Below are 12,710 nucleotides of genomic sequence, written 5' to 3' on the forward strand. Positions count from 1 at the left end.
CCATTTTAATATTCTTTATAGTTTATTTATTGAGTTGGCCAAAAAACATCTGAACAACTTGGCCAGCTCAGTATTTATTGATTTTTATTGTCTGCTCCCTCTACCCCCATGCAGAAGTCAGTGGTCCACACAGACAGGGTTTTTCCCTTTCTGTTTGATCACTGACATGTCCCAAATGTCTAGGAGCAGTGCCTGACCCTGGGTAGGTACTCACTAAATATTTGTCAAATGAATGAATGGATGGAAGTGCCAGGGAAGGGCTTGGCTTGTGCTGTCTGTCCCTGAGGATCCGCTTGCCGTAGGTGTTGGAACATGTTATCCTCAGGGAGGGGCAGGCCTGCGTCCCCTGGGAGGGGCCCACACAGTCTGGCCACCTGCCCTTGGCCCTCTTTGTCCTCCTGATTTCCTGGGCCCCTAGGGTAGGACTATGTTGATAGTGTCCAGCAGCTCGGACACAGAAAGGCTTTCTAGGACTCGTGGGCTGGACAGTGAGGACCCTTGGGGGCCAACCGGAGCCAGACCAGTAGTGAGGTGAGCTCTCCTCAATTGAGGATCCTGGAGTCTGTGGTCAGACTGCATTCCTGAATCCCGCCTAACTACCCCCCCCCACCCTACCGCCGCCCTGGCCCCCCATCCCCACAACTCAGATTCCACCTTCCGGGCTGTGAGAAGTCGAAAAATTCCAGATTGAGCAACGGTAGGCTGAGACAAAATCCCTGTTGACTCAGCCTCTGTCTTCTTGTCTTGCAACTGGTGCCTGACCCAAAGGATTAACCGTGGTCATCCTGGCTGGCTCTACACCCTGGGCTGCCGCAGGGCCCAGGCGTGTCCCATTACTCTCAGGATCAAACCCAGACCTCAGTCCTTAGCCTGCTGTTTGGGCCCAGTCCGGACCCCTGGCAGCACTGCCGTGAGAGCCTTCAGTTGTGGCCAGCAAGTCCATTTCCAGCCTGAGCTCATCAGTTTTGCCCCTGACCTCCTGACCCATATCCAGTTGGCATTGCCACTCAGCCTGTCCACACCACCCGCAGCCTGTCCTGCTCAGTGAACTCCAAGTCTGTCGCTTCAGCCGCTCTGGCCAAAAACCTTGACAGCCCCCTCCCGCCGCTTTCTCTCACGTCCTGTGTTTGGTTTGTCAGATAAGCACGTGAGCTCCTCCTTCCAGATACGACTTTAAAAAAAAAATTTCCAACCATTCCACCGCTGTCATTTTGCTCTGAGCCACAGCCACCAGCATCATACCCTTTGATTTGAACAGTCGCCTCCTGACTCAGAACATCTGGATGGGCCCCTACGATAGCAGAGTAAATGCCGACGAGGTCCCCACCACAGCTGACAAGGAGCTACACAGTCAGACACGTGACTGCCCTGACTCTGGGGCCTCTCCTCCCCCTCCCTCGCTCACCTCCCTCACCCTGCCTCTCTGGCCCTCCTGCAGCTGTTTCAGGCACACTTCCTCCTCAGGGCCCTGGCAGCCCCGCATGGCTCACTCCCTGCAGTGGACTGAGTAATGGTCTCCACTCCAATGGACTAGTAATGTCCATGGCCTAGTCCCCAGAGCCTGTGGGGACGTTACCTTACAAGGCAGATGGGATTCCGCAGGTGTAAGTAACTTAAGGCTCTTGTGATGAGGAGGTGGTTTTGGATTATTCCGATGGGTCCAATGTAAGGACAAGGATCTGTAGAAGAGGCAGGCAGGAGGGTCATGTCTGGAGTAGATGTGACAGCAGAAGCTAGAGACTCAGGATGTGGGGAAGGGGCCTCGAACCAAGGAATGCGGGCAGCGTCTAGAAGCTGAGAGGAGAGGCACGGACGCAGGTTCTCTTTAGGGCCTCTCGAAGGAGCTGCCTTGCCAGTACCTTGACCCCTTTCTAGGCCTCTGACTCCAGAACTGGAAGACAACACATTTATATTGTAACTTTGAGCTTTGGTGTTCTTGTTGTTGTTTGGTCACTGAGTCATGTCGGACTCTTTTGCAACCCCCAAGGACTGCAGCCTGCCAGGCTCCTCTGTCTGTGGGATTTCCCAGGCAAGAATACTGGAGTGGGTTGCTATTTCCTTCTCCAGGGGATCTTCCTGACCCAAGGATCAAACCCACATCTCCTGCATTGACAGGCAGATTCTTTACCACTGAGCCACCTGGGAAGCCAATTAGTTTGTAATAGTTTGGTGCAGCAGCCAGCAGAAACGAACCCACTCTTTCATCTCTTTTGAGTCTCTCCCTCACCCCACTGTGCCCACCCCTTTGCGTTACTTGGTTCTTTTCCTCCATCACTTGTCACATTTCAACAAAACTGAGTCATTTACTCATCTATCCAGCTGTTGTGTGTGTCTACTCACAGGGGTGTGAGTTCCGTTAATGTTACGATGTAGCATTGTCAGAGCCTAAGAGACCTTGTTGATCTCTAAACACAGCCTTATTTCATCAGAGTGAGATGAGGAGGGGTCCTGCTAAAAGCTATGGTGTTGCCAGGGTAATTTCTAGAGCCGGGAGGGCTCAGACCTCCCAGTGCTTCCACTCTCAAGCCCTTATCTCTTTAGGGCTCCTCCTCCCTGAGGCCACACCCAGGGATAGCAGGGCCTGCTCACAGCTGGTGCTTAGAACTTGAAGGCTGGGAATCAGTCTTGGCCGAGGATTCTCCAGGCAAGAATACTGGAGTGGGTAGCCATTCCCAGGGGATCTTCCCGACCCAGGGATCACGCTGGAGTCTCCTGCATTGCAGGCTGATTCTTTACTGTCTGAGCCACCAGGGAAGCCCTCCTTTCCCTTGGCAGAGGAGTTGGTGGGTGAGGCAGGGTCTTACAGGAAGCCTGGAGATTCTCCCCAGGGAGTAGGGATGGGGAAGCTGATGGTCTTGTCCCCAGCAGCCTGGGTGGAAGATGGAGTGTTTGGAAGAAGGAAAGGAAGAGAAGATATGAAACAGTAGTGATGGGCAAGCAGGTAGGACAAGAGTTGTGTACCCACGATGGGCACCTGGGCTTGAGGACCCCAAAATGACATGGCACATGGCCAGGGAGGAGCAAAGGATATAGAAGATCTTCTTTTTAGAGGGCCTGAGGTTTGCTTCCCCAAGACACAGCTGCAGGGTGCAAAGGGTGACGGGTTGGCTGTTGGGAAGACTCCTTCCTACTGTCTTCTCCAGGGAAGGACATGGTTTGAAAGGCTTCCTGGACTGGGGAGGGGAGGTGACATTTTTGCCCCTCTCTCCGCAGGCTGCTGCTGAAGTGCGGTTAGTGACGAGCCTACAGCTGTGTTTTTGCACTGCTCCACCCTCCCTCCCGTCGCCCGTCCCACAGGGCTCCCCTCCCTCCCTCCCTTGTCCTCCCCCTGCTGGCGGGTGACTCACTCTGCTCTTGTGCAACAGCCCAGGCTCTCGGAGCAGAGTTGTTTTCCTCGGTGCATCAGCTCCCCTCCTGATTTATGTCTTTCCATTTGGGTTAATGCTTTCCACATTTGGGTCTGAAGATTAGTGTGTGGCTCAGGGCTGCAGCCACCAAAACCCCAGCGCCCTGCTTGGGTCTGGCATGGAGAAGCCAGCTAGCCAGCCAAACAGACAGCCAGACAGACAGAGGGCAGCTTGGAGCTTTACCTGGAGGCCATCCTGCCTCTGGCCAGCCTCCTTGCCTCCCGGAGAAGGCAGAGGGAGGGAGGCTCACAGCCTCTGCACCCGGCTTGCCCGGGACTTGTGCTGTTTCCTGTGAAGGGCGCACAGCGTGGAGGGTGCGAAGAGGTAATCGCCCGAGCCTGTGACTTCCCATCAGAGGAGCTGCATCGTCGTCGGGAAGTGAGCAGCACAAGTCATAGGGCGTGGAGAAGTGATATCTCTGTGGCTGTGAAAGCTGCCGTACAACACATTGTGTGTGTGTGTGTTTCTCTCTCTCTCTTCGTGGAACAATAATATTACCTTCGTTGCCATGGTGTTGTTGTGGGGGTGGCTAATTGGACGCAGACCTGATACGGGCTGGTGTCCATAGTGATTATCGGACGCAGCCGTGGAGCCCGCTTGCATTTGCTCCCCTAGCTTGAGAGGCTGGCGGGGCATCATCGCCATGGCGATGGGCGCCCTGGGGTAGGGTGGCACCCTGGTCCGGAAATGGACCCAGAAACCAGGGCTTAGGCAGGGGCCGGAGCAGCCCTGATCACTTCCAGGGCTGGAGCACAGCCTGGGTTTGCTGAGGACCAGGGTTTAAGGAACTCCTCATCCTCCTCGGAGGCCCTGGACCACAGGGGAGCGGATGGGGCGTCTGTGGCACCGGGAGGGCCGGGGGGTTGACTCGAGGCTGCTTGCTGTGCAGCTGTTCCCCTGGGCCTGCTCACCTGGCAGGTGCCATCTTCCCACCAAGGTTGTAGCATCCATGCAGAAGGAGGTATATGGGGTAGGTTCTAAACTCTTTGTTGAGTGTGAATCCCAGGAATGTATCTGTGTTAGTTTTATTCTTACTGAATATGTCATATATAGATGAATTCTGACATTTGATGAGCACTAAGAAATACAGCAGGCTTCCCAAGTGGTGCTAGTAGTAAAGAACCCGCCTGTTAATGCAGGAGACATGAGAGATGCAGGTTAGATCCCTAGTTCAGGAAGATCTGCTGGAGGAGGGCATGGCAACCCACTCCAGTATTCTTGCCTGAAGAATCCCATGGACAGAGGAGCCTGGCAGGCTACAGTCCATGGGGTTGCAAAGAGTCAGACATGACTGAAGTGACATGAGCACATTTTTACTGAATAGGTAATATATAGATGAATTCTGACATTTGACAAGCACTAAAAAATAGAGTGAACGTTGGCCTACCTCTTACCCCGTCCTCTGCCTCTCAGTTCACCTCTCAGAAGTGAGCAAGTTATCACTTTCTTGTGGGTGTGGAGGAAATCATGCAGATGTTTGCAAATGTACATGTGTCTTTATTTCCCTTCACACTGTGATGGCTTCCTCTTCCTCACCTTGCTGCTGCTGCTGTTTTTTAAACCCTGTAACAATAAATCAATGGAAAGAGCATATTTTGTTTGTTTTTTAAAACGCCTTCCTGCCTCATTTCACCAGTGTGCCTTCCTGGAGGAATTTTGATGTCCACAGATGTCCATGGCCCTGATCTGGGCCTTGTGGGCACAGGCATGAACAGAACAAGCCAGCCCTGTTCGAATACCAGCGTCTCGTGTTGTCTTTTCAATAATGAAATAAGCAGAAAATCATGATCCTTGGGCACTTAGAACTTTACCTTGCCCTGTTACAGAAAGGGAGGTGTTGGTTTTCTCTCGCCACAAATGTAGTAGTTTCACATCCCTTCCATAAATCTGAAGAGCCAAAGTCTGAGATGAGTCATGAGGTTAAAAATCAGTGTCCCAAGACTGGCTTCTCCTGGGGGGAGGGGGGGGCATCCATTCCTTTCTTTTTCCATCTTCTAGAAGCTCCTTCCAGGACTCGGGGCTGCATGTCTTACTGCTTTTTCTCCCCATTTCTGGCCTCACTTTGGCTTCCTTCCCTCTTTGACCTCATCTCCTTCTTATAAGGACCTTTGTGAGTGTATTTAGGGTCCAGCCAGATAACCTTCTCATCTCAAATTCCTTAGCTTAATTACACCTGGCACATCCCTTTTTTCTTTTTGCAAGTTCCAGAGATTAAGATGTCGCTCCATTTGGGGGCCCGTTTTTCAGCCTGCTCCAGGGAGTAGCTTTCAGTACTTGTAGAAGAGCAAGTTTGTGTGAGAGAATGTCATTAACCAAGTCGGGCCCTTCCCAGGTGTTTCCTATTGGTGGAAATGGCCAAGACTTGAACTATTCCTTGAAGGTCTGATGTTCTAAATCAATGCAGCTCACTGTTTACAGTGGCCAAGACATGGACTCCTCAATGCCTGTGGACAGACGAATGGATAAAGATGTAGTACATATATACAATGGAATATGATTCAGCCATAAAAAAAGAATAAAATCATGCCATTTGCAGCAACATGCATGGACTCAGTTCAGTTCAGTTGCTCAGTCCTGTCCAACTCTTTGTGACCCCACGGACTGCAACACGCCAGGCTTCCCTGTCCTTCACAAACTCCCAGAGCTTGCTCAAACTCACGTCCATCGAGTCAGTGATGCCATCCAACCATCTCATCCTCTGTCATCCCCTTCTCCTCCTTCCTGCCTTCAATCTTTCCCAGCATCAGGGTGTTTTCCATTGAGTCAGTTCTTTGCATCCGGTGGCCAAAGTATTAGAGTTTCAGCATCAGTCCTTCCAATGAATATTCAGGACTGATTTCCTTTAGGATTGACTGGTTTGATCACCTTGCAGTCCAAGGAACTCTCAAGGATGGACTAGAGATTATCATACTAAGTGAAGAAAATCAGAGACAAATACCATGTATCACTTATATGTGGAATCTAGAATAGGACACAAATGAGTTTACCTACAAAAGAGAAACAGACTCACAGACATACGGAACAGACAAGTGGTTGCTAAGGAGTGGGGTGGGAGAGGGATGGATTGGGAGTTTGGGGTTAGCAAATGCAAACTATTATATATAGGGTGGACAAGCAACAAGGTCCTACTCTATCACATAGGGGACTATATTTAATATCCTATGATAAACCATAATGGAAAAGAATATGAAAGAAAATGTTTATATATGTATAACTATATCACTTTGCTGTATAGCAGAAATTAACACAACATTGTAAGTCAAATATACATCAAAAAAAAAAAAAAAGAAAGTGGTGCAGCTTACAGTTGGGTCTCTGCATTACCTGGGGATTGTGGGGAAGGCCCAGAGGCCCAGATCTTATCCTGTGTCCATAAGCCTTGACCTTGTGCCCTTCGTGAACTCTTCATTGACTCTGCTCCTCAGTGAAGTTTGAGAAGCACCCCTCTTAGGAGTCATCTCGGGGATGATAATGTGTGTGTGTTGGGTGCGGGGGGTGGGTATGTGTGGGAGGTGGAACGTCTTGTCTTCCGTGAGTAAGCACCGAAGCTGGGCTGCAGACAGGAAGCGCTGGAGGAGACCAGAGGAGGGGCTGGTGTCTGCAGAAGCAGCCGCCACCTGAGCCACACCTGGGAGGCAGGCAAAGGTGCGGCTGCATGGAGAAGCAGGGAGGGTGCGCCAAGCAGAGCGGAAGCCTTGACGGCAGCGCAGAGGTAGGAACAGGCATGCTACCTGTGGAGACACGGAGGCCGTGTGGAGCCAGAGGGACAGGAACGGGGAACTGGGCCGACAGGAGGAGCACTTGACAAGATTCACCTGCGAGTGTTTGCAGGCTCAGGATAGGGCAGAGGCAGGATTCTGTCTGCAGTGTCGTCACGGGGATGAAGGCTGGGTGGTGGCAGGGAAGGTGGAGAAAGGGTGATTTAAGAGGAAATCTGAGTGGCTAATTGAGCAGGTGTGTCGGGCGCCGGAATGCTATGAGCCAGCCGGACAAGGTCCCTGATGTTGGAAGTCTGCTTCGGGGTGAGGAGGCGTGGGTGGGGTTGGGCAATAAGCAGACAAATCCAAATAAACAAGGAGGGCCTCAGCCCGTGGTAAATGCTGTGCAGGATTAAATTGGTTCCTGTGGTTGGAAGTGACTAAACAGTGGCTTTAGATCGGTGCTTGTGGGGGAACCTCCCACTTAAGCCGATGTCTGGATCCGGCCATGGGAACGAATTGCTGGGGGAAAGGCAAAGGTAACAGCCCATGCCAAAGCCATGAGGAAGGACCAAACTTTTTCCAAGGAGCAGCTAGGACAGCGAGGTCGAAGCTTAATCTGCAGCGATGGAAATGTTCTGGTCATTTCCGGGTCATCCGTTCTGGTCATGTGGCCACCAGCCCCATGTGACAGCTCGGTACTTGAAAGGTGTCTGGGAACAGTTAGGAACCGAATTTCACATTTTATTTTAGTTGTCACTGTTTTAACTTTAAAAAAGCAACATACGTCTGGGAACCACACTGCATTGAGTGGCACAGAGCAAAGAAGGTTGGTGTGGCTGGAGGGGATGTGGTATAAAATGATGAGGGATCGGGTAGGTAGAAGGGCAGACTTTATTGCTTTGTGAATTAGGCGAAGTAGTTTGGATTTCTTTTTTCAAAGAGCAGTGCAAAGTCTTTGGATGACTTTGGTTGAGGGGGTTGATGTAATCTGATGACTGTATTCTAAGTTCTCTCTGGTTGCCGTGTAGAGAATAGGTTGGAGGGGATGGAGAGCCAATTTGAAGATCATTGTGATGATACAGGGAGTGGTGATGGTGCCCTGGGAACGGGGTGGCAGCACTGGGTGGATTCTGGATGAACTTTGGAGGTGGATTGACCGGAGTTGAGAGGGATTAGATTGGGAAGGTGGAGAACTTGACCCTGGGTAGCAGCATTGTGAGAAGTCTGCTCAGAAGTCTGGCTAAGTCTCAAAGTCTGGGTAAACTGTACCCAGATCCCTGACCTGCAGAAACTGAGACCCCATGTCTGTTTGAAACCACTGAGGTTTGGTTTAATTTGGTACACTGTGGGCTTCCCTGGTGGGTCATTGGTAAAGAATCTGCCTGCCAGTGCAGGAGACATGGGTTCGATCCTTGAGTTGAGACGATCCCTGGAGAAGGGAATGGCAACCCACTCTAGTCTTCTTGTCAAGATAATCCCATGGACAGGGGTGCCTGGTGGGCTACAGTCCATGGAATTGCAGAGAGTCGGACATGACTGAGCACACAATACTGATACACAGTAATATTATTTATTACTAATTAATCATTATTATTTGCTTATTTGCTAGTAATTCTATTAGTAAAATAACTAGTAGAAGAGGCAAAGGCAGTGTCCTCAAAACCCTTCATCTCCTGGCTTTACTTTCCTCTATGTTGGCAGCATTTTCTAGCTTAGTCACCTCTTCAGAAAGATGCTAAAAACTCTTAGTAATTCCAAGGAAAGAGGAATATCACTGGGCAGCTTTCCAGTGGAGCCTAGGATGGCGTAGTTGAGAGGTGGGGTCATCCTAACCCCCATGGACTGTGGAAGGAATAAGAGTGATACCCAGAGGAAAATTAAGGTCAGCTGATTCCGGTGGGAGAGGAATGGAAATCTACCCGGCATGGTAACCAATGAGACGTGGCAGTGATGGAATCCTTGATGTGAGCCTGGATGGCATTTGAGGGGACAGGTCCAGCTCTCAGGCAGAGAGGGACCTGAATGGCTGGTGTCATCAACATCAAGGGAACAGTCTCAAGTGTAAAGGCAACAACTGCGAGGAGCTCGGGGAATGAGGTCGTGGGAAATGGTGATCCCCGCGTTAACCGTGTGTGAGATTTGGTGTGCCCGTGTCCACGCAAGGACATTAAGAAGAGAAAATGGCAGTGAGATGCCAGGCAGGCAGATAGGGACCATTCTTCTGAAAAGTCCAGCAGCCAGATTTTGTTCCTCTGTGCTAATAGGCGAGGTTGCCAGTTGCAGGCCTAGAACTATAATGAAATTAATCACAAAAAGGCAAGGCTGCCAGGAACCATATACATCACTTGTTTCATCATCTGTTAAACCTGAATTATTCCCCCAAGACTTCTTTTAACCTAAAGTTTCCGTTTCCTCCTTCTGAGCCTTCAGAACTCCTAACAAGGAGGGGAATAGCTGCCTCTTTTCCTCCCTCTTTCCTGGTCGCCTGTGAAGGTGCTAAGGAGCTAGATTAATAATAAGCTGAGAATATTCCTCCAGCCCAGCAGGAGTGAAGAGAGAGGTCCTGGCCCTGTCCTGTCCCCATCATGTGCCTTTTGGTATGAAGTGGAGCCTGATTGTGAGTTTGGGAGGAAGTTAGCTGTCAGGTCTGAGCAATGCTTGGTTTGTGAGAGAACAAAGATTTCTCAGGAAATAAGATTGGGCAGAGGCCATCACATGGACTGGCCACAGGGAGACTAATTTTGTAAAAGTCATGAAGATGCAGCTTTGTTTTTTTTTTTTTAACATTTTATTTTGTGTTGGGGTGTAACTAATTTACACTGTTTTGGTAGTTTTAGGTGCACAGCAGAGAGAGTCATACATAGATGTGTATCCATTGTCCCCCAGACTCCCCTCCCATCCAGGCTGCCACATAACACTGAGCAGAGTTCCCTGTGTTATACAGTAGGTCCTTGTTGGTTATCCATTTTAAATATAGCTGTGTACAGATGTCCATCCCAAACTCCCCAACTATCCCATTCCCCCCATTCTCCCCCTCCCCACAGCCATGAGTTCTTTCTCTAAGTCTGTGAGTCTGTTTTGTAAGGAAGTTCATCTTTGTATCATTTCTTTTTAGATTCCACATATAAGGGATGTCATACACTATTTCTCCTTCTCTGACTTACTTCACTCAATATGACAATCTCTAGGTCCATCCACGTAGATGAAGCTTTTTTTTCAAGCCCAAGTGTTACCTGCAGACACAATGGCACTGTTGTAACTGCCTGGGATGGCTCGCTTCCCTGTGGTATCAGGTGTATTCCATAGAGCAAGCGTGCAGAGTGTTAGAGGGTTCACTTCATGCCTCACCATCCAACTTAGCCACCTGAGCAAGAATCCTGGGGGAGACATAAATTGGAAGAGGAATTAAGAACTCCAATTCGTCCCTCACTTCCAGCCTCCACACGGAGAGAGGCTGACTGCCTCTGCAAAGTCCACTCCAGGCCAGTGGAAAGATGCCCCTCTCAGGTCACTTGACACTGTGACCCACTTTAGACTTCTCACCAGCCAGAGACGCAAAGTGCCCGCCTGCTCCGGCTGCCCCCTTCAGCCTGTGTAATGGTTGGAAACCTGGCAGGGCTTTCTGCATCACCTTTCCTGGAGCTCCGCGGGAATGCGTCCTGGCCTTGCAGGGGCTGGTGGGGCAGGCACTGTTTGGTAAACAGGGGCGGGACTGGGGCAGAGGGGGAACTGGACGGGCGGGTCCCCGACTCCCTCTGCTTTTTTCCAATGACTCACAGGCTGTGATGCTGGAAGGGGCCTCTGGGATAGATCATCTGCTCCAGCAGGCTTATTTCACAAGCGCGATTTCAGAAACAGGGCTCAGGGAAGGTCCCAGAGCAGTGAGTGTAGGGGGAGGGGGACGTGGGACCCGTCACTCGTGTCCACTCATGTCCACTCCCAGGGCCACATGTGCCCTTATTTATTTAGACCCTGATGCTGGGAAAGATTGAAGGCAAGAGGAGAAGAGAGTGGCAGAGGATGAGATGGTTAGATAGTATCACCTACTCAGTGGACATGAATTTGGGCAAACTCCAGCAGATAGTGGGGAACAGAGGAGTCTGGCCTGCTGCAGTTCACGGGGTCGCAGAGTCGGACACAACTTAGCAACTGGACAACAACATATATATGGCAGGGATGGGTAGGAATGGAGTTTGGTTTTGGACATGTTGAATTTGAGGTGTCAGTGGCCTGTGTTTCTGAAGCAAAATGTGGTTTATCAGACTTCCCTGGTAGTCCAGTGGTTAAGAGTCTGCCTGCCAATGAAGGAGACTTGGGTTCAATCCCTGGGTCAGGAAGATCCCCTGGAGGAGAAAATGGCAACCTACTCCAGTGTTTTTGCCTGGAAAAGCCCGTGGACAGAGGAGCCTGGCAGGTCTACAGTCCATGGGGTCGCAGAGAGTCGGACACGACTTAGCAACTAAACAACAAGGTTTTGTATTCTCAGAATAGAGGGTACTAGGAGTTGCTGTTTTCAATGAGGTCGACAGGAAGGGTCTCCAGTTGCGAACGTTTGAACAGAGACCCGAATAAAATCAGGGAACAAACCTGTGGGGTCTGAGAAGTGTGTTCTGTGGGGTGGGGAGGAAAATGCATGGGCCAAGAGTGGACAGGCCTTCATTGGGTCTGGAATAGAGGAAGATGGGAAGGTGGGAAAGATTTGACTGGAGGCATGACATGATTTCTTTTAAAGACTGAGATGAAATTCACCAAACCTAAAATTAACCTTTTAAACTGTAAAATTCACTGATCCTTAAGTGTATTTGCAATATTGTGTGACCATCTCCTCAGTCTAGTCCCAAAACATCTTCAGCAACCCCAAAGGAGACCTTGTACCCTTACACATTCATTGCTCATCGCCCCCATCCATCCCTCCCCGCCACTTGAAGCTCATGGTCTTTAAAGACTTTTTTAAACTATCTTCTTTTTCTGAATGGTGGGAGGAATTTCTTTTGGCTTTAGTGTAGGAATGGTGCTTGCCTTGAGCAGGTGGCTTGTTTTATCCTAAGGACACGGAGGACCCTTTAGCCAAACACATTTCCCCTCTTTGCTCTGGCTGCAAAGCTTCATGCCAGATTTGGGGGCCACCCCTTCTAGTGCGGAGAGATTGGACTGGAGAGGTCCCTGACCATAGCCAGACCGCATCTTATTTTTCCTGCTCCAATTTTCTCTATCCACTTTGGCGCTCCCAGGGTCTGGACCAGGGAAATGGATCATGGGAACTTTCACTAATTCTCTCCCCTCCACTCCATCCTCCCAGCTTCTCCCCACTCTGAAATCAGACGTGCTGCACTTGACCTCCCTGCCTCGGGGTTTTGTGCCCACACCACGTGTCCCCCCCACTGCCAGTGTGGAAATCAACAGCTCCAGAAATAGCATGCGTGGCAGCCCGCCCTGGGTCATTAGGGTGATTTATTTCTCTGTTAGAGACGCCGGACTGGGTGAGGATTTACCTTGAGTCCCTTCATTGCGCTGGGCTGAGCCTTGTGAAAAGAGGCTCGGTAATTAGGGCCGCGTGGAGCCTCCCTCAGCCCAGCCTGTGCGGGTTTAATGAGAGTCAGCC

At 50.5% G+C, this 12,710-nt stretch overlaps 1 protein-coding gene across 13 annotated transcripts in view; it reads left to right on the plus strand.

The window, feature by feature from the left end:
• The window catches only part of GAS7 (growth arrest specific 7), a 213,374-nt gene that overhangs the window by 62,007 nt on the left and 138,657 nt on the right, over nt 1-12,710 (plus strand). The window contains exon 1 of one of the 13 annotated variants that reach the window (XM_086358913.1): nt 6,964-7,119. The exons of 9 other annotated variants lie outside the window; for them this stretch is intronic. In XM_086358913.1, the coding sequence (XP_086215039.1) occupies nt 7,063-7,119 (57 nt within the window). In that variant the 5' untranslated portion in view covers nt 6,964-7,062. Of the gene's footprint in view, nt 1-6,963; nt 7,120-7,790; nt 7,935-12,710 lie in introns of those variants that run through there. 3 more of the 13 variants (XM_086358929.1, XM_086358919.1, XM_086358911.1) reach the window with 3 other exon arrangements.

This window comes from Bos grunniens, chromosome 19 (genome assembly GCF_055505025.1).
Source record: "Bos grunniens cultivar Pamir isolate PY7600 chromosome 19, Bosgru_T2T1.0, whole genome shotgun sequence".
Classification (NCBI taxonomy): Eukaryota; Metazoa; Chordata; class Mammalia; order Artiodactyla; family Bovidae; genus Bos; species Bos grunniens.